Source organism: Talpa occidentalis, unplaced genomic scaffold, assembly GCF_014898055.3.
Source record: "Talpa occidentalis isolate TD23 unplaced genomic scaffold, MPIMG_talOcc4v2.1 talOcc4.11, whole genome shotgun sequence".
Lineage (NCBI taxonomy): Eukaryota > Metazoa > Chordata > Mammalia > Eulipotyphla > Talpidae > Talpa > Talpa occidentalis.
Window position 1 is genome coordinate 98,131,375 of NW_023601104.1, and position 21,569 is coordinate 98,152,943.

General features: G+C 44.3%; 1 protein-coding gene across 4 annotated transcripts in view; it reads left to right on the forward strand.

Moving 5' to 3' along the window:
- DICER1 (dicer 1, ribonuclease III) overlaps nucleotides 1–21,309 on the forward strand; it is a 67,889-nt gene extending 46,580 nt beyond the window's left edge. For all 4 annotated transcript variants that reach the window (XM_037503969.2, XM_037503971.1, XM_037503968.1 and 1 more), the window contains 14 exons: nucleotides 358–497; nucleotides 2,516–2,695; nucleotides 2,922–3,135; nucleotides 3,335–3,488; nucleotides 5,493–5,675; nucleotides 5,969–6,074; nucleotides 6,758–6,933; nucleotides 7,858–8,641; nucleotides 11,876–12,031; nucleotides 15,105–16,002; nucleotides 17,636–17,904; nucleotides 20,444–20,606; nucleotides 20,692–20,767; nucleotides 21,116–21,309. In XM_037503969.2, coding sequence (XP_037359866.1) covers nucleotides 358–497; nucleotides 2,516–2,695; nucleotides 2,922–3,135; nucleotides 3,335–3,488; nucleotides 5,493–5,675; nucleotides 5,969–6,074; nucleotides 6,758–6,933; nucleotides 7,858–8,641; nucleotides 11,876–12,031; nucleotides 15,105–16,002; nucleotides 17,636–17,904; nucleotides 20,444–20,606; nucleotides 20,692–20,767; nucleotides 21,116–21,281 — 3,665 coding nt within the window. In that variant the 3' untranslated portion in view covers nucleotides 21,282–21,309. The remainder of the gene's footprint in view (nucleotides 1–357; nucleotides 498–2,515; nucleotides 2,696–2,921; nucleotides 3,136–3,334; nucleotides 3,489–5,492; nucleotides 5,676–5,968; nucleotides 6,075–6,757; nucleotides 6,934–7,857; nucleotides 8,642–11,875; nucleotides 12,032–15,104; nucleotides 16,003–17,635; nucleotides 17,905–20,443; nucleotides 20,607–20,691; nucleotides 20,768–21,115) is intronic.
- Nucleotides 21,310–21,569: the final 260 nt, after the last annotated feature.

Sequence of the window (21,569 nt, forward strand, 5' to 3'; positions counted from 1 at the left end):
ATGAACGTTCATATACTAATGGACCTCTTAAATCAGTCCAAGTTCATCCTTTTTTTTATGGGAAAGTTTTTAGATGGCCTTTTTAAAATTCATTTTTTGTGGCTTTTATAAAGTGATACATTGTTTTTCTGTTTAGAAGTTTTTATTTTTTGAATTTTTGAACAGAATTTGTATTCCTGCTCACATCGAATACGCACATGCTAAACGGACTGCATTAAATATCACATCCAGTTACTTTTGTCGTATTACAAGCAAAGGTGCTATGGTTTCAATTACTCTCCCTGTCGCTTCCTGACATAGAGCTGTTCAGGCGTATTTACTTGGACTGTTCATGTTAATTCTCTTTAAATTTCTTAGGTGAACTGGATGACCATTTGATGCCGGTTGGGAAGGAGACTGTTAAATACGAAGAAGAGCTTGATTTGCATGACGAGGAAGAGACCAGTGTTCCAGGAAGACCAGGTTCCACAAAGCGAAGACAGTGCTACCCAAAAGCAGTTAGTATTGATTAGAATGGGACAAACACCCACCTTGCCGGCTTCTTGCTCCTCTCTGCGAGGCTGTGGGGCCCTCAGCTTGCCCTCCTACGCCTTGTCATTGGGTGCATTCTGGATAGTTTCCCCCCGGCAGCCAGTCAGATCAGCCCCTTCACCTTCCCACGTGCTCGTTCCCACTTCAGACGTTGCTTTTGTTTTTCTTCTCTAAAGAGTCCTTAGCTGCACCCGTCAGATTCTATGGAGAATGAGTTTATTTCACTAAGGCGGTCTGTGTCTCATTCTCTTGTGTTTGGCGCTAAGACAGAGGATTTGTTTGATAAAATAGACAAGTAAAAAGATGCTTTTTCAAGAGGGGCACACAGCAGGTAGAAGCACACATTTTGGTCAGGAGGTGGGATGTGGCCTCACAGTAGATGGTGATTTCATTGTGTTGGTTCTCAGCTTGCCCCGTGGCTCCTAACAGTGTGGCCCTCAGATGTCCCTGAGTAACTTCTAGTTCCAGCAATACTGACTTACTCGAAAAATATTTGCTAATGTGTTTGCCTCATAAGAACACTAACCCAAAGCAAAATTTTGCTATGTGCTTTTCATCTTGACCTGAATGTGTGGTTCTTTTTCATTTTTGAAGTTTGACTTTTTACTTTTAAAAGATTTGCACCCCTCTGAGCAGTTTTAAGATTTAAAGCATGGGGGCCTCCCCGGTGGCGCAGCGGTTGAGCGCTGGGTTGTGAAGCTGCCCGCAGCCTCTGCAGCGCCGGTTCGATCCCCGGCTGCTCCCCGGCCACCGGAGGAGGGTCCCACAGGGCGCGCAGACCTCTCCTGCCGCCCGCTGCTCCCCTCAGCAGTGTACTTCGGTCCTTCTGCCTGCTCTGCTCCCCGCTCTGGCTCTGGTGAATTCTCTCACCCTCCCGCGCTTCTGACTCTACCCAGTGCTTGTATAAATTAAATAAATAAATAAATAAATAAATCTTTAAAAAAAAAAGAGAGAGAATAACTGGAATACTTTAAAAAAAAAGATTTAAAGCATGTCAGTTTTCAAATATCATGGATGTTATACTTTTTTGAAATATTTGTTTCCTTTGTACCCACTTTGCCTGCTCTGACATTCACCCCAAAGATCCCTGGACGCATTTTGTGTGACGAATGTTACTAATAGTAAGTGTTCTGAGAAGGATAGTAGTCTTGTGTCCTGTTTAATTAACAGATACATTCTGTATTACTTACTATTCTCTTAATTATATCTATTTCTCAGCCAGCATTCTTCAGCCTTATGGTTAAGACACAGTTATTCTTGTCATGGAGTCGGTAGGGTTGCATGAATATCGAGAAAATTTAGAAATAACATCAGACTCATTACGGTTTACTCACATAAGGAGATAGCTGTTCAAAATGGTAACACTGCTTCCTATTGACCCTGAAAGATATTCTCATTGCTGTAACTGGACATAAAGATTAAGTTATGACACAATCTTTGTTCTGTGATTCTCTTTATACTGAAGAATATGTAAGTGTATATGTTTATATACATTTCCACGTAGGAAAAAGTCTGGAAGATGATACAGTATATCAGAATGTTAATAAAGGTGCTCTTCGAGTGATAGCGTTATATGGGATTTTTAAAAATGTGCTTTTTTTTCTTATTGTGCAAAAATTTACAAAAAAAAATTATTTCCTGATAGTCTACAGAAAGACTGAAACATCCCAGGAGGAAAAGGATTCACTAGTCAAAGGAAATAGATCAAATGGATAGTATTTTTTTAGAAGGCCCTACAGTGTTTAACTTTCAAAATTTGGATGTCAGCTGTACAGTCAGTAGCTCATAAGGGGGGTGAGCTTGAGCCACTGTGCGGCCCAGATTAGAAATGCCAACTCTCTTGTGGGAGGCCCGTAGGAGGTCACACATGTTGGACGTTTTCTCCATAGCTTTTAGTAAAGACAGGAATAAATTTCTTGCCAAAACCTGGAAAAGAGGCTATAACACCTTGATCTTGATGCTTTATTTTTCTTTTCCACTTCAGATTCCAGAGTGTCTGAGGGACAGCTATCCCAAGCCCGATCAGCCCTGTTACCTGTATGTGATCGGGATGGTTCTGACGACACCGCTGCCCGATGAACTCAACTTTCGGAGGCGGAAGCTCTACCCCCCTGAGGATACCACACGGTGCTTCGGGATCCTGACAGCCAAACCCATACCTCAGGTTGACCCTGCATCATGGCGATGTTTAGAAATGCTTTGTTATTTCACAAAGGGGAACATCTTAACAGTAACTGCCTTTTGTTACCTCTGTATGTTTAACATTTAAAAATAGAAGTTTCTTTTCTACTCCCTGATAGAAAGCATTGTTTCTTTTTTGAAGCTAAGCATCTATGATGGAATAATACATGTTAACCTTCGGAAACGCTTTATTCGGTCTTCTTGCTCAGATTCCGCACTTTCCCGTGTACACGCGCTCTGGAGAGGTCACGATATCTATCGAGCTGAAGAAGTCTGGTTTCACACTGTCGCTACAAACTCTCGAGCTGATTACAAGGCTTCACCAGTATATTTTCTCACATATTCTTCGGCTTGAAAAACCTGCACTAGAATTTAAACCCACAGCCGCTGATTCAGCATACTGCGTTCTACCTCTCAATGTTGGTAAGGACCCAGGTTCTAGAGTGCTCACTTACCCTGTGTGCAGAATGAAAGTGTGGCTGGAAGGCTAACTTCTTTTATAGACCACAGAAATCTCTTACTTTGATAACAATGAGTGAGGCACATGTGTGAATACATAGTTTAAGAATCTTCTCTGTTTTATTGTATTTTAACAAGCTGAAGAGTCTTTTTCTTCCCTAAGTTAATGACTCCAGCACTTTGGACATTGACTTTAAATTCATGGAGGATATTGAGAAATCTGAGGCTCGAATAGGCATTCCCAGTACAAAGTATTCAAAAGAAACACCCTTTGTCTTTAAATTAGAAGACTACCAAGATGCAGTCATCATTCCAAGGTAGGTATTTATGTGGAAAGTGGTGGTGATTGTGGTTTCAGAAGGGCTGCTCATTCACATGGGAGTTTGGGTAGATGCCACTTTGGCTTGGACATTACTAACAGTGTAAGAATCTCTTCGTGGTAGATATTCTTTCTAGTATATTTCTTAAAAAAACAAAACCTAAAACACTCCAGGGAAGGCATCTTTTCAAAACTCGGGAACCTAAATGATGGAGACAGACCTTAAAATCTTCACCCTTGTACTCCCCAAACAAAGCCTTATTATAGAATTTGATCATAGTTTCTTACTTAAAATATTTATAAAGAATAATATTATTGGGCCTCCCCTTGTGGCGCAGTGGTTGAGCGCGGTGCTGCGAAGCTGCCCAAAGCCTCTGCAGCACCGGTTCAATCCCCGGCTGCCAGGGAGGGTCCCCATGGTGCCGCAGACCTCTCTTGCAGCTCCCGCTGCTCCCCTCAGCTGTGTGTTTCATCCGTCTGCCTGTTCTGTTCCCCGCTCTGGCTCTGGTGAATTCTCTCACCCTCCCACGCTTCTGACTGTACCCAGTGCTTGTATAAATAAATAAATAAATCTTTAAAAAAAAAAAAAAGAATAGTATTATTAAATGCAGTAAATTAGATTTTTTTTTCTTTTTGTGCAGAAATTTCGAGCATGGAGTTTATGAGCAGTAATATTGAAGAGAGGCACTTTTTTTTTTTGAGTTGTGCACTCACTCATTCTTTCAATGTATTTTTTTTTTTTAATTTTTATATTCCCCCTACAATTGCAACCCAATTTTGACCCCAATCCCTCCCCCCCACCCCCCACAAAGAGTGTCTCTGGTTCATAGTTGTTTGTTGATTTTGATTTTTTTCTTATAGTTATTCTTTTACCTGGTCCATATTTAGGTTTTCTAGATTCCTGTTATGAGTGAGACCATCTGGTATTTTTCTTTTTCTTTCTGGCTTATTTCTCTGAGCATGATCCCTTCCAGCTCCATCCATGTTACTGCAAATTGCATGTATTTATCTTTTTTGAATGCTGAGTAATATTCCATGGTGTATATGTACCACATCTTCTTGATCCAGTCATCTATTTTTGGGCATTTGGGTTGTTTCCAAAGCTTAGCTATTGTAAACAGTGCTGCTATAAACATAGGGGTGCAGGTGCTCTTTGGAATGGATGTTTCTGTGTCCTTTGGGTAAATACCTAGGAGTGGAATTGCTGGATCCTATGGAAGCTCTATGTTTAGTAGGTCCAGAAATCTCCACACAGCTCTCCATAGTGGTTGGACCAGTTTGCACTCCCACCAACAGTGCAGAAGAGTTCCTTTTTCTCCACATCCTCGCCAACATTTGTTGTTGCTAGTTTTTTTAATATGTGCCATTCTCACTGGTGTGAGATGGTATCTCATTGTCGTTTTGATTTGCATTTCCCTGATTACAAGTGACATTGAACATTTTTTCATATGCCTGGTGGCCATTTGTATTTCCTTGAAGAGAGGCACTTCTCAAAGAAAGGAGACGCTATAATTTAATCTTTCTTTGATTCTTTTTTTCTTGGCACCTAAAAGCCATATTTTAAATGTTAGTTCTCCTCAAACTATCAGTATTGCAAATGGTGCAATAATACTTTTTTTGTGTGGCAAATGTCTTGTGCTTAGCATTAATCATTTACAAAATATTTCCTCAGTTGTTTGGATATTGGACATTCTCAACCGTTTGTGGATGAAATTAGAGTTATTCAGTGGTGCCTTTTAGATTCATGTATTATCAATATTAAGATATTTAGAACAAGGATCATAGTGAAGTAAGGGAGAAAGGAGAGTCAGTTTTTCCTTGATATAAATATAGTTCTTATTTCAGAGTCACTGGAATATATTATTTGGAATTGAAATGTTCATTAATGTTATTTATTTTTACTTTTTTGAACTTTAAAGTCATCATTCACATTTCCATGTTAAAAACAGCCATTATTTGAGATAGTTCATTTAAATTAAAAGTCACTATTTTCCTTTTTCAGATACCGCAATTTTGATCAGCCTCATCGATTTTATGTAGCTGATGTGTACACTGACCTTACCCCACTGAGTAAATTTCCTTCCCCTGAGTATGAAACTTTTGCAGAATATTATAAAACAAAGTATAACCTTGACCTGACCAATCTCAACCAGCCGCTGCTGGATGTGGACCACACATCTTCAAGGTAAGGAGTTTCAGAAATGACATTTCGACTCCTTTTCAGGCACCGTTTCTTGTGGTCAGCAGGTACATGGAGAGGAGAGGTCGCTCTCCCGGCTGCCTGCCCAGAGCCCACCCAGGCGATTCTTTACACCCAGAATTGCCCACCCCCCGCCCCATCCCCCCCTCCGGTCTGCTCTGGCCTGGGTCTGCACTTTAAATGAGCTCTGTAGGTGGTTTGTAGGCACATTGAAGTTAGAGAGCCACTGTGAAAGTGTGCTTGTCTTTGCTTGATGAAATGTTTTGGAATTTTTATAGACTTAATCTTTTGACACCTCGCCATTTGAATCAAAAGGGGAAAGCTCTTCCCCTAAGCAGCGCTGAGAAGCGGAAAGCCAAGTGGGAAAGTCTGCAGAACAAACAGGTATGGAGTCGGTGTTACTAGCGTGGCTTAGTAGCTTTAAAGGAAGTTTAAATTTTATAAATAGCAAGTAAATTTGGAGGAAGTTACTCAACGCTTATATTTTATTTTGCCTTGATTAATAGTATGTGTTTACTTTTCATTTGAATATATTTTTGGTAAGTATGAAAGGTTTGACTTTAATACTTGGTACATTGCTTTAATAATATTATGAAATCATTCTGGTAAATCTTCCAAAAACTCCCATTTGGCCTTCATGAGTTCTTAAAAATTTTTTTTAAAAATAGGATTTTGCTAGTATTTATGATTTTTATCTTTATCCATTAGTGAAATTGGTCTTAAAAATTTTTTTTTAATTTTAAAGATTTATTTTTATACAAGAGCTGGGGTACAGGCCAAAAAGTGCGGGAGGGCGAGAGGATTCACCAGAGACAGAATGGGGAGCAGAACAGGCAGACGACCGAAATACACTACTGAGGAGAGCAGCAGATGTGACAGGAGAGGTCTGCCACGCCATGTGGGACTCTCCCTAGCCGGCTGGGAATCAAACCCATGCTGCAGAGGCCGCAGACAGCCTCACAGCGCTGCGCTCAACCCGCTGTGCCACTGGGGAGGCCCTTAAAATTTTTTTATATTCTGTTGCATTTGCTTTAATTCTCTCTCTCCATATTTTTCTTTACTCAAAGATACTGGTCCCAGAACTCTGTGCTATACACCCAATCCCAGCGTCACTGTGGAGAAAAGCAGTCTGTCTCCCCAGCATACTTTATCGCCTTCACTGCCTTCTGACCGCAGAGGAGCTGAGAGCCCAGACAGCCAGCGATGCTGGTGTGGGGGTCAGATCACTTCCCGTGGATTTTAGGTATGCCTGCAGCAGTGGTTGGGAAGAGTGCGGGCTGTGGAATTCTGTTTGAAAAGAATTAAGTTCAAAATTTAATTTTATGTAAAAGAATTCTTAAGATTAGAAAGAAAACATAGCTGTGTAATATGTGAAATAAACACATCTTTTGGCTCCTAGTAGTAAGTGTGGATATTGGGTGCTGTGTTCTAGTAAAGTTCCAGAAAGAGAGGAAATCCGGAGTAAAATAATCATTTCTTCCTCACTTGATGGCAGTTGAAGTGAAAATGAAATGGTGTATCAGTGTGTGGACATTTTGAGACATTTTGTAAAACCACATAGGTCTTAAACATAGTTGCCTCTGCATGTTCTTTGTCCTCCCACTAGTAAAGTCTCTGCCTTCTGAGGAATTTGTGGTTTAACCAGTCCCGTTAATCTTGGTTATCCAGTTGGCCTGACCAAGATGACTATAGGGATTGAGGAACTTTGTAGGGGCCGTGATGACCTCTGCCCTTGCCAAGTGCTTACTGCAGCGTCCAGCACTGGTAGTAGATCGTTTAATTGTGAGCGCAATCCTATGACGTAGGGATTGTGGCTAGTGCCTCTTCCCTGGCGAAGCTGACGCACAGAGAGGTTATAGACATCGCCTGAAGTTACCCTGCTAGTTAACTGGAGGGCCAGGGGTCCCCCCCACAGGCTGTCTGAGCCACCTGGTCCACAGGGAGCACTCCCTGCAGGTTGGTTAGAGCATTCTGAGGGCCACGCCCCCTTGTCTGGCTCACACTGTGTGGCGTCCCCACGGGGTTGATCTCTGCCTTGGAAACTTCTCAAGTAGGAGTATGTTTCTAGGGCTCCTCTTTTTCTTTGTAATTCAAGTTGCTCTTGCTGTAATTCAAGTTGCTCAGCCTTTTGAAGCATCTGATGAAAAGCATAACAATGTCTTTGCAGGTACCCTAACTTAGACTTTGGGTGGAAAAAATCTATCGACAGCAAATCTTTCATCTCAACTGCTAACTCCTCGTCAGCTGACAGTGATAATTACTGTAAGCACAGCACAATTGTAGGCCCTGAAAATGCTGCACATCAAGGTGCTAATCGAGCCTCCTCCCTCGAGAACCATGACCGGATGTCTGTGAGCCGCAGAACGCTCCTCACCGAGCCCCCTGGTGAGCCCCAGGGGGCAGTTCCCACAGATCTTACAGCAATTAATGGTCTTTCTTACAATAAAAATCTTGCCAATGGCAGTTATGATTTAGTTAACAGAGACTTTTGCCAAGGAAATCAGCTGAATTACTACAAGCAGGAAATACCTGTACAACCAACTACCTCATATCCCATTCAGAATTTACACAATTATGAGAACCAGCCCAAGCCCAGCGATGAATGTACTCTACTGAGTAATAAACACCTAGATGGAAATGCTCACAAATCTACCTCAGATGGAAGTCCCACGGTGGCCGCCACGCCTGGCCCTGCAGGGCTGGTCAGAGCATCCGAGGGCGGGATGGACGCTGGTCAGAGCCCTTCTGCTTGGGACTCCTCGAGGACTCTTGGCCCAAACCCTGGACTTATTCTTCAGGCTTTGACCCTTTCCAATGCTAGTGATGGATTTAACCTGGAGCGGCTCGAAATGCTTGGTGACTCCTTTCTGAAGCACGCCATCACCACCTACCTGTTTTGCACTTACCCTGATGCTCACGAGGGCCGCCTTTCATACATGAGAAGCAAAAAGGTAAGCGATTCTTTCATTTCGCTCAGAGTACTTCATTGTGCCTAAAAGTGGCTTAGGGCACACTTTGTACCCGCAGAAGGATGAAATCAGAGGAAATCAGGTAATTTCAGAGACTGAAGAATGTGTTACCTGCAGGGACTGCTGCACCTGAGAGGCGCTGCTGAGGTCACTGCTGGGAGTTGACTTGATTCTGGTTGAATCAGTGAGAACTGATGAGGCATTCGGGCTTGGGGGTGGCAGATTTCTGTGTGCCCTATTACCCAATAGAAATTCCATTCAAATAAAACTCTTAAGTTTGTGTGCCTCCTACGTCCTGATGGGCATGCACAGAATACTCCGGGCTGTGCAGGCAGCTTGTGCCTCGGTTGAGTTGCACATTGATTTTGGCCGACGAGGTGGAAAAGCATGGCTGAAGAGGGTCTTTTGTGGAGGAGCTGGTCTTCAAGGTCAGGCAAGGGGAGAGGAGTAGCTTCGCCTCACTCTTCCCACCCCACGCCTCTGGCCTCACTCCTCGGTGACGCCGACGTACACCATTCACCTCAAGCCACTGAGCCTGGAATTCTAGGCAGCTGTGCGGGACCCTAAGGGGGGCTGCTCTCTTCAACTTCGTGTGTGACTGATTTAGGGCAGCAGAGCCATCACAGGCTACACGCACCTGCTTGATGGAGAGCTCAGGAGGCCCTGAGAGGAGGGAGCCATGGGGGAGGGACAGTGCTCACGCGGGCTACCAGCACAGGAAGTGAACAGTGACGCAGACGTTGGCAGCTGTCGCCAGTAGGAGTGTCTGAGAGAACATGAAACGGCAGGTCTGCGCATCTGCCCTGTGGGAGATCTCCCGGCTGCACTAGTGTTTGCGCCTGTTTTTGATAGACAGGTGCTGTGAAGGGCCTCTGAGCAGGGACTGGCGGTGCAAGTCAAGTGGAGGTTTCACGGGGTCTCTCTGGTAGCAACAGGCAGCATGAGTTGAAAAGCAAAACCGAACAAAGCTGAGTGACTAGTTGGGCCTTTGAAGAGGTGTAAGCTTAAAGAGAAAATGGGGGTAGATCTAGAATTCTTGACAAGGAGGACTGACGTGAGCAGCACTTCAGGGAAAGTAATTCTGGCCAACACCTCCAAAAGCGCTTACTCTAGCCCCAAGCTAGTCTCGTCGTCTTGCATTAGTTACCTACTTATTTCTCCTCCTAATCCTGTACACATCTATTTATTATATGTAGTTGTGACTACTTCTATTGTCCCCATTTTGTAAGTGAGGATACTGACCGGAGTGGTTAGCCTGCCCAAATCACATGACAAGTATGTGGCAGGGCCCAGACAGTCTGGCTTTAGAGACCTTGCTCTCACCATTAACTGCCCTCCCTCTGACACTGCCCTAGCATGCCAGACAGCCCATTTAGCCTAGCATCTTACAGACCTCTCATGGAACCTTCTTGGTGAGCCCCTGAGAGGTAGATAGCCTCTTCTCATTTCGTAGATGTGATGAGCTGGTGTAAGGCCCTGTAGCTGGCCCGGGGCTCAGGAGCGAGTCTGAGGCTGGAGCCCATACCCTTCCCTGCTCCGCTGCCTGTGAGTACCTGCGGGAGCCAGAGACTGGGGAGGCAGCCATGGCTAGCAGGCAGGCTGGGGACTCAGGCGACCCTGGTGATGAGGCACATGGCACTGTAGACATGGGCTATGAAGGGGAATGTTCAGTGAAATATTCCGAGAATTGAGAAGCTGGGACTTAGGTGCGGTTTTGGGGAGTGGTTTCCACAGGAGTGGTAATTGAAGCTCTGAGAACAAGTGAGGTTCCAGGGGGCGGCTTGCTGCAGGAAGAAGATACCAGCTGCTGTGACTGAGTATGAAGGAATCGTGTACTCTTGTATACAATTGTATAGAATTGTATACTCTTGTGTGCAGGTAAGAAAAAAATGGTATTTCCAAAATTCATCCATTTGCTCAGAAAGCTTTGCCTCCTTATTTCCTTCAGAAACAATTGTCATCCCCTGTGAAGGCCCGTGCCAGGTGCTCCCACCCCATGTGTCTGTGTCCTCACCAGGCCACTGTCCACACTCTTCTGCGTCTGGACACCCGCTCACACATCCAATGTTGCCCCCTCTCAGGCGCCTCTGGCTCTGCTGGTGGATTCTGCCTGGCCCACTATGTGCCTCTTGAGTCCTCTTGAATCCTCTTGCAGTTAGTTCTTCCTTTGCCATTCACCGACCATTTCTGCTGACTTTGTGATTTCCCTCCCACTGAGTCCCTGTCGCATCTCATCCTCTTGTTGGCCTCTGTGATGTGGCGTTCATTCTCCTAGTGTGGAGAGGGGAACCAGCGTTTATGGAGCCCTCAGGCCTTTCTCTCAGGGGAGTGGGCTGTGGAGACTCCCTCCCTGTCTTGCACCTGCTGGACGGCTGCTCTGGCCCGCAGACTGCTCTGGGGCCGCCGGGCAGGTCCTCAGTGCACTGAGTTCCACAAAAAGGGGCTTGTGAAGTACTTAAATAAATAAAGGGCCCTGATTTTTAGAAAACGACAGTGGCCGTTCTAGATCAAGTGAGAACCAGATGGAAATGCACAACTCCCGGGGGATGGGAGCCTTGGGAAGAGCAGGCGGAGGTGGTGCTGTCTTACCGATGCCCATTAGCATGAAGTTGTTACCTTTGCTCTATTTTAAAATGGTTGAACAAAATGAAATGTTATCCAAAACAAAGGGATAAATGTTTGAGAAAACAGTGTAATTGAATTCGTATTTATGGCTTAGATTCTAGTGTTATAAAATTATTTTAACTGTTCACTGACAATTTTCACTTTCTATCTGGCCTTTATGGCACCAACCCACCATCTTTCCTTGAGCCTGTTGTGACATCTAGGCTTTATAGAGGGATTCTTTTCTGTTCTGACAGTTCCAATGACTCATTTGCATATTACATCATCCTGTTGTGCTTTGAAAAGCTTCCACTGTCTAAACTGTTTCTTCTCAGTTTATATGGTATTTGCATGGTTCTATAACTTGAGATTTTCCAATTTGCATTTTATACTCTGCAGTATTTATCTAGCTACATTAAAGGATATAGAAATACGTGGAATTTTAATATTTTTTTCTGTTGTGACTAGATAGAAAAACTATACAGTCCTTGTAACTGATGACAGTCGTATTAATGTGAAGAACATTTAGCTGAGACGATGTTAAAATGCCTTGTGTGAATTCCAGCCGTCAGCATTTATGGATAAGTGTCTCATAAATTTTTTCCACTAAAGGTCAGCAACTGTAATCTATATCGGCTTGGAAAAAAGAAGGGACTGCCCAGCCGCATGGTGGTGTCAATATTTGATCCCCCTGTGAATTGGCTTCCTCCTGGTTATATAGTAAATCAAGACAAAAGTAACACAGATAAATGGGAAAAAGATGAAATGGTAAGTTTTTGGTCACTGGAAGGATTTGATTTTTGGTGAGAGGGAGAATTTTGTTCCACTAATTTTTTTGTTTCTTTTCCCTGATTATATTTATAATGGAGTAGATATTTGATATCTTGAATTATTTCCTCTGAAAACGATCTTTTAATTGAATTTAGAAATAGTCCAATTTTGAGGGAGGATGCTTTTTATTATTTTCCTTTCCCAAAGGCAGAAGAGTAAGTATCTGATGTTGTGTCTTCAAAAGGAAAGCCCTGTAACGTTTCACTTCACTGTCACGTATTGGTGTGTTCATAGTTTCTTAGCCGTGTTCAGTAAAACGACTGTTCAGTGACCTGTGACCTCCAGCCTGTCTGTGAAATGAGTAATTTGAATACAGTCTTGCTTTCGCAGCTGAGGACTTTCTCAGTTGGGATTATTTCTCCTCTTGTGACCTAAAGGAAAGATCTTCACACAGAGGACACGTTTTTCTGGAAATAGTTTATGCCTTGTGGCGGGCCGAGGAGGACCTGCGCAGAAGCTGCTGCTGCGGGGCCGTCTTGTCCCGAAGGCCACCAGAGGGCACCGGGGAGGGCCTTGCCGGCCTCAGGGTGCCGGCTGGAAAAACCCCCGGCTCTTCCCAAGTCAGAGCTCCCTCTCGGGCAGTTTCACTTGCTGGGCAGTTATTTTGCATTTATGATAAACTGGCTCCTTATGACTTCATTTCCCTCTAGAACAACTGTGAGATTCTCTCATGGCTTGTATGTTCTGAACACACTTCTTCACGCCGTTTTTCAGGAACACGGGGCCCAGTTTCTGCCTTGGCGTCTCCAGGCAGCGGGCTCTGTGGGGTCGTCCTGACTTCTTAGCTGTTTCTTAGCTGGCTCGTGCAGCTTTCGGCTGCCTCTCTGTCTTGAACGCAGGCAGTGTTTGCCTTATTACAGAAATTGAACTTATCTGGAAAAGCATTAAGACAATATTTTAATGCAAGTTGGGTTAGAAAAATTACAGCTGTTATTCATTTAGAAATAGGTCGAAACTTAGAGGAAAATATGTAGATTTCGAGAACTTCAGATAAAATATTGCATTGCTATGAAAAACATTTCAATAGCAACTATTTTGCCTTGTGAATACTGTTTCATAATGTTGTTGGCTCTTTAAAAAAAAAAGAAGAAAAATTAGCATAAAGGTGACAGTGGCATGCCCTTGTGATTTTAAAAAAATTTTTCTAGAACACAAAGTTCTTATTTTCCTTAACATTTCAGATGACCTGGCACTTCGGTTCTTGGACTACATTAAAAATACTGTTAATATTTTCACATAATAATTCACACTTATTGAAATAAGCCCTTACATGATATTGGAAAGACTATGCTCTTGTTCCATTCCCCCACTGCTCAGCCTCCTGCCACTCAGCAAACCGATTTCAGTGGAGCCTTTGCCTGTGAACGTGGAAGGGGGTGAGGACCTAGAAGGTGGACTTGAGCTGTAAGAAAAAAAGTTTGATGTTGGTCAGTTTTTTTTTAAAGAGCTGGAAATGCCCTCGAAAATCATTTCGTGAGCTACGTTCTCACTGTTCCGGCAGATAAAGAAACTGAAACCCAGAGGCATGAAAGGACTTTTGCCTGAGACCACACAGCGTAGCTATGCTCAGCCAGCCTTAGCGCATGGGAGCACGGCACGAAAGCTGTAGAAAGGCTTAGATTTTTTTCTTAACCTTTCAGTTTGATTTCTTCTTCAATAGCGATTTGGCTTTTTCTTTCTCAAGGACCAAATGATAGTCAATAATACTTCATTGACCTTGGAAAAACACAGGTTTTTAACAGGAAATAGTTTCTAAAGGTCTGCTACTGCTTTCTGGCGGGGGTGAGGGGGGGGGGTTCTTCCTAATTCTTGAAAAAGTTTTATCAACTTTAATTAAAAACCACGTAAAGGACTATAGGATAGACTTGTAACTGGACTCACTGTACTTATTTCTTTCCACATAAATACACCGTTTGCATCTCTTTTGCGTCTGGCTTAAAATGAAATAGTTGCAGTATTATAAAAATGCTTGACAGAAAGTTGGAAGGCTTTTTTTGTCAGAATACTCTGCAAAGGTGTCACTATCAAAATTGAAGCACGCTCTCCCTCCTTTTCTCACAAAGTCAAGTCTTGTTTTTGTGGCTTTTTTTTTTTTTTAAATCAGGTAACAGAAATTTGGCATCGTTCTAGCATTGCAAAAAAAATGTCACTCCGTTACTGAATCCTAGTGCATTATTAAGGTTGTCATTCACAAATAAGCTTTTGCCCCCAAAATTGGAATTAGCAAGGATCTTCTGACAGAAGTGGCATTGTTGTGTTTCATGTTAGTTTACATTTTCTTTTGTTTTTGCCAGGTATGCTGTAATCTGTTACCCTGATTCCTGTAGCTTATGGGGGCGGCAGGGAGGAAGCATAATTTCTCAAATCCATAGTTAGGTGATCACTTTTAGTTTTCAAGCAGAGCAGTTTAGTTTTGCATTGCGGCAAAATGGACTTTGATTTGAAGTGGAAATAGGAACAAAAACTTTATCATGAAACCCTGTTGTATATTTTTTAGTTATAGAGATGTAAAAATTATTTTATCTGTTTTGTTATTATACTCAGAATCACGAAGATAAATTTTTTCACATCTGGAATTTGATTCTATTAAATCTGAAAATCTTTTAACAGCATTTTAAAACTTTGTCAGCGAGACTGACGAGCCCAGCGCTCGGCTGGGGGTGCTCCCTGGCGCCCGCATGAGGTGCTCTGGGCAGGCAGGGCTCGGGCTGCCGACATTGATTCTGACTTTACATCCACGTACAAAGTCCTTAACTGCAAACGTCATACTGGATAAAGGTCATTTTATAACTTAGAAAATGAACATTCAAAGAACATGTTTTACTTTGTTTATATGATTAAATAACTTATTTTATGTTAATTGAAAACAAATGGCTATGATTTTAAAGTTGCCTTTTAGTATTTGTGGTTGTCATTTGAAATTATCCATAACCCTTGCTTTTATTGAGTTTCAAACCCTTTTAAAAACAGCAGCCTTGTCTCCCCTCCTTCCCATGCCCCCTCGTTGCAGACAAAAGACTGCATGCTGGCTAACGGCAAGCTGGAGGACGACTTGGAGGAGGAGGAGGAGGAGGAGGAGGAGGAGGAGGCCCTGCTGTGGCGGGCCCCCAAGGAGGACCCCGACGAGGAGGACGATCTCCTGGAGTACGACCAGGAGCACATCAAGTTCATAGACAACATGTTGATGGGATCCGGCGCGTTCGTCAAGAAAATTTCGCTTTCTCCTTTTTCGACCACTGATTCTGCATACGAATGGAAAATGCCTAAAAAATCCCCCTTGGGTAGTATGCCATTTTCATCAGACTTTGAGGATTTTGACTATAGCTCTTGGGATGCAATGTGCTATCTGGATCCTAGCAAAGCTGTGGAAGAGGACGACTTTGTGGTGGGGTTCTGGAATCCATCAGAAGAAAACTGTGGTGTTGACACAGGGAAACAGTCCATCTCTTACGACCTGCACACCGAGCAGTGCATCGCAGACAAGAGCATTGCCGACTGCGTGGAGGCCCTGCTGGGCTGCTACCTGACCAGCTGCGGCGAGCGGGCTGCTCAGCTTTTCCTCTGTTCCTTGGGGCTGAAGGTGCTCCCTGTGATTAAAAGGACTGATCGCGAAAAGGCTGCGTGCCCTGCCAGGGAGACTTTGCACAGCCAACAAAAGAACCTTTCAGGGAGCGGTGCTGCCGCCTCCGTTACCAGCGCTCGCGCCTCTGTGTTGAAGGACCTGGAATATGGCTGTTTGAAGATTCCGCCGAGATGTATGTTTGATCATCCGGATGCAGATAAAACACTGAATCACCTTATATCAGGTTTTGAAAATTTTGAGAAGAAAATCGACTACAGATTCAAGAATAAGGCTTACCTTCTGCAGGCGTTCACACACGCCTCCTACCACTACAACACGGTTACTGGTAAGGAGCCCTCGTCGCGTCCCTTCTCTGCAAATGTGGCCTGTGTTAATTGCATTGTTTTGGCCTGTGCAAGATGATCTGTGCTTTGTGCTGAACATGCATGGTAGGGGGAGGAAGCCAAAGAAAAATGAAAGAAGGCTTTATTCCCATCTTTTGGGGAGCAAGTACTGTTCCTTAAATTTGATAATTGGGGTATTGCATGTGGGTCACTTTATATGCTGCTTAGTTACAGAGGTTGGAGGTTTAATATTCCGGTGTGTTATTCTCCCATTTTCTCCGGCCCCACTGATGCGATGCTGCTCTCGGTTCCTGATGTATTCATGCATGCAGGATGTGTTTCCATCTCACGTTCTCATTCTTCCTGAACATAAGCCCCTTCTCCCGTTTAAAGCCTTTTCAATTTAAAAGGTGACTAGATTAAAAGGAACTTATTTTGGGGGGTGGTTCCATCAACCTTGTCCTGCAGCTGTTGTCATCCTGTACTTTGCACTCTGTTCTGTGTCTTTTCCTCCTTTATTTAAAGGCCTCCCGCTCCATTAGGGTAGAAGGGAAGCGAGTCAGTGCCTAAATCCAAAATCAGCATCCACTGGTGACACAGAGAAAGTGTCTATACTTTTTCCCATACGAGCAGTGAGGGTGCTTGAATCCAGGATACCAAAAGAGTAAAATTTATATAAGAAAAACGATGTAGGTTAGTATCAGAAAAATATAGAACCGAAAAGTAAAAATACCTGACTCTGGACTAGAAAAAATCTGGTTGAAACTAAAAGCAATTTCCTTTGTGGGAGGCCAGGAGGCGTGGCTTCTCCTGCACCCCAGTAGGGGAGGAGGCCGGTGCCTGCCGCCAGGACCTGCCCTCGGCTCCCTGGGAGGCTGGCATGCGGCCCTTCGTCTGACCTGCCTCAGTTTCCTTGGTTGAATGACTTCTCTTTAATCATCTTGAGGAAACAGGCGCTGCTCAGCACTGAGAACTTCCTCATTTTGACAACTGACCATTTTTGCCTCAGGTCTTTGCTAACCTCCGTCACTCTTCTTTCTCAGTCTCTTGGTCTATGTCAAATTCCGCATTTCTAATTCAAGTTGAGAAGAAGGTCTTCTTATGCTGTCATCTCGGGTAACAGCACCCAGGGGTGGCGTGGAGGGGCACCCGCCCCTTGCTTGCATTGCAACGTGAGGGAGGTGCTGCCCAGTGCGGGGAGCAAAGCTTGTGCGTTCAAAGGGGCGTGTGCTGGGTTGGGGGTGTCTGGCTCCCTGAAGTGATACCGTGTGAAGGCAGCTGCGGAATTGTGCCCCAGCCACTGCCTGGCCAGCATGGGCCAAAGGAAAAGGCTTCTGTGATAATGATAGTGCTTGGGGAATGTTGGCTTCTTCACAAGCATTAGTCTTTGGCCACTTAAAGATTTTTGACCCCAGATTATATATGACATGTGCTCACTTTGCCATTAAAATTTATTTCCAGAAACTCCACCGGGTATGATATGCTAAATAATTTTGTCATTGAAGCCTATATATGAAAATGAACCCAAATAATTCTCTCAAGTGGGCCTGAGAATCAGGCCTTTATTCATTATTTATGTGGAAATAGTGTAACTGGTTTTGCACAACTCATGGCTCCATTTGGGATCCTCCTCAGATTGTTACCAGCGCTTAGAATTCCTGGGAGATGCAATTCTGGACTACCTCATAACCAAGCACCTTTATGAAGACCCGCGGCAGCACTCCCCAGGGGTCCTGACTGACCTGCGGTCTGCTCTGGTCAACAACACCATTTTTGCGTCCTTGGCTGTGAAGTACGACTACCACAAGTACTTCAAAGCAGTTTCTCCAGAGCTCTTCCATGTCATCGACGACTTTGTGCAGTTTCAGCTTGAGAAGAACGAAATGCAAGGAATGGATTCTGAGGTTGGTGCTGCTTAAAAACGTGTTGAATTCAGTGTTTAAGCCTCCAGCTCTAGGCTTCTGTACGGTTCAGAGTTCTGACTGCATAGCTGTCCAAAGGGACAGCTGAAGACTAGGGCTGTGGTACCCAGTGCGCTGGATGGACGTTCCCTGGGGAGGGCAGGGCATGGCTTGCGGTCGTCAGGCAGGCCTTTTATAATTGGATCCCACGGCGGCTCCACGGTGGTCATTCAAGTGAAGAGAGGAGCTGGACTTTCAGCTCCTGTCCCTTCCAGGCCACGCGTCTGCTGTGGGCATGCCAGAGGAGCATGGCCCTGAAAGACACCCAGTGTGGCTTATTCCTTCCTTCTGTTTAAAACGGACCATTTGCTAGTGATAACTCAGGTAAGCATCACAAATGTGTATTCTACTTTTACTTAGAGAAAATCTCATTTAAAACGAAACCTCTAGGGCCTCCCTGTTGGCACAGCGGTTGAGCTCTGGGTTGCAAAGCTGCCCGCAGCCTCTGCAGCGCTGGTTCGATCCCCGGCCACCAGGTGAGGGTCCCAAATGGCGGAGACCTCTCCTGCCACCCGCTGCTCCCCTCAGCAGTGTGCTTCGTCAGTCTACCTGCTCTGCTCTCCGCTCTGACTCTGGTGAATTCTCTCGCCCTCCCGCGCTTCTGACTGTACCCAGTGCTTGTATAAATAAATAAATCTTTAAAAAAAATAAAATAAAACGAAACCTCTAGATTTTTAAACAATGGAATTTGAGAGGTTAAGTTCAGCCAGAAGTTCTGTGAAGCTGGAACTGATTCTAATGTGTTTGTGAGCTATCTTGAAGTTTTGTAGGGAAAGATGCTGCATGGATCTTTCCAGTCTCTGCTAACCCTTACTCACATCCCCCTGTGGACCTGTGTGCTCAGGAGAGCCCTCTCAGTGCTGACTCTGCCCTTTTCATTCCTCTGTTTTTCCCAATTTTGGAGATGTCTCATTAGGAGTCAAGGAGTTTATTCATAATTCTGGCAACTGTTTTTAATTGTTTACTCTTTGATTCATACTTTTTTAAAATGGCACCAAGCCATGGCTGGGAGCAGTGACTTTCTGTGAGGAAAGTTGTGGGTGGAGGTGTTGGGGCACAGCCACAGGGCCAAGTGTGGGCGCCTGTGAGCTGCACAACCCCATGAGGACATCAGGGGCATCGTCCTTGCTCCCCGCTCTCACCTCTGTCTTCTCTTTGTACTGAGATTAGTGATCTGAGGTGAGCGCAGTGTGCATTTAAGCTCAGAATTTGAAGAATCCGCTAAACTCAGGTTTAGTTCTCTCTTACTGACAGTAGGACGTGCTGGGCCTGTGCCTGCTGCTTCCTTACATGTGTGAGCACAGGCACTGGAGGCACAAAAGCTGGCCAGAAAGGTGTGTTGTCTTTGCTGACTTAGGTTTGGCCTTGAGAAAGTCTCTCCACCTCTCTGGGCCTTCGCCATCTCATCTGTTTAAAAAAAGAAATAGAATTAAACTTGATACATTTTAGAATTCCCTTCTACCTCAAAACCATGAGCTCTGAAAGTTCTTGTTTCCCCAGCGGTCAGCTTTTTAGATGATTACGTAGAGTGCAAACAGGGTGCTGAACAGTCTATTTAGAAATTACTGATCCCTTGTCTATTTTTTTTCATAAGTAATTTGTGTTTATTTTAGAAAATGCAAATAAGCAAAAAGAAAATTGAATTTATGCAAATACACTACCTTAGAAATTACTAAAATTAACATCTCAGGATGGGTCGTTGCTGGTGAGCATAGCCACGCATGCGTGTGGGGTGGACGATGGTGCACAGCAGACGCGGCTGGTGAGGTGGCTGGCTGTAGCAACACTCGCAGCTGCACATGACCAGGGTGTGGGCCTTAAACAGTCCTTTGTGGCCGTGTTGCCTTGCGGTTTTCAGCTGGGAGTTGAACGAACACAGACGTGATAGGCACTGGTGCATCCAGTTGCCCCTTAAGGTAAGTCCCGGGAGAGGGGACCTGGCAGCAAGCAGTTAGGAAGGTTTCAAAGGCTTTGATACATGTGGAAGTTCTTAGTCTGTCGATCTGAATACCTACTATGTGTCAAGGATTTTATTATATTGAACAAACATAAGGGAGCTTGGAGGAAAATATTTTCCAAAAAGACGTTTCCCTGCTGTAAAAGTGGCCATTTACACCCCCACCCCCACCCCCCCAAGGCCGAGCACAGCCTTGCCAGCGCTGTCGGAGCTGTTCGGTGTGCAGCTCTTCCAGAATGGGTGAATTTTTTCGAAAAGCTTTTTATTTCTGTTGACTCTACCTCTATTTCTAATTTTGTGTCAAGGTTGTTTTTGTCTTTATTTAAAAGTAACCTTTTTCCTTTGTGGCAGGGTATATGGAACACTAAGTGGGTGGGAGTTTTTTCCAAGTAGTTTGAAAAACCTTGTTTTTTTTCCCCAAAGAGATGATTTTGTGCAGACCTGTGACGGTGGGCAGGCATGACGCTAAGGCTCTGCCGTTCACACTGGCCCTTCCGCTTACGAGTCCCTTCTCTTCTCTGACAGCTCAGGAGATCTGAGGAGGACGAAGAGAAAGAAGAGGATATTGAAGTTCCAAAGGCCATGGGGGACATTTTTGAGTCGCTTGCTGGTGCCATCTACATGGACAGCGGGATGTCGCTGGAGAAGGTTTGGCAGGTGTACTACCCCATGATGCGGCCGCTGATAGGTACTGCTGCCCCTCGCAAGGAGCAAAATCAAAATTAGAAGAACGTCAAGGATTTATTCACATTGTCCTTTCATTTCAATTACAGAAAAGTTTTCTGCAAACGTGCCTCGTTCTCCTGTGCGAGAGTTGCTTGAAATGGAGCCAGAAACTGCCAAATTTAGGTAAGTAAGAATGTGCGTGGAAAAAAAGCTCACATAAAATAAGGCAGGGAAGTTCTCAACGAAGCCATAAAGCAAGGCTCCCGAGAAACACTTCCCCTGCGGCATGCATGAGGCTTCCATCTCTGGCCTGTTTGACTTCGCTTTCTATTTTCCTAATGTAATGTTGAATGCAAGGAGAGCCGGCAGCTGTCTGTCTGCAGCCGGGCTGTCTGTTGTCTGTGCGCTAAGTTTCCTTTGTGTGGTGTCTGCTGCGACGTGGCCTCTCGGCCGAGTGCACATGCTCCACGCTGATCGACAATAATAATAAACACTCTGACTTCTAACTCGAGTTGTTTGGCTTTCTTACAGCCCAGCTGAGAGAACTTACGATGGCAAGGTCAGAGTCACGGTGGAAGTGGTAGGGAAGGGGAAGTTTAAAGGTGTTGGCCGGAGTTACAGGATCGCCAAATCTGCAGCCGCAAGAAGAGCCCTACGAAGCCTCAAAGCTAATCAACCTCAGGTTCCCAGCAGCTGAAACCCCTTTCAAAATTTAAAAAAAGAAAGAAAGAAAGAAAAAAAGGCAGAATTAAGGGGGAAAATACTTAAATTGAAAAGATGATTTAAAACTAAGTGTGAGTGGAATGAAGGCAGCATTTAAAGTTGATAACAAGATAGATGACAGAATAAAGCATTTAACACATGTATAAATCTTGGAACTAATTGTAGTTTTAGTTTTTTGCGCAAACACAATCTTGTCTTCTTTCCTCACTTCTGCTTTGTTTAAATCACAAGAGTGCTTTAATGATGACATTTAGCAAGTGTT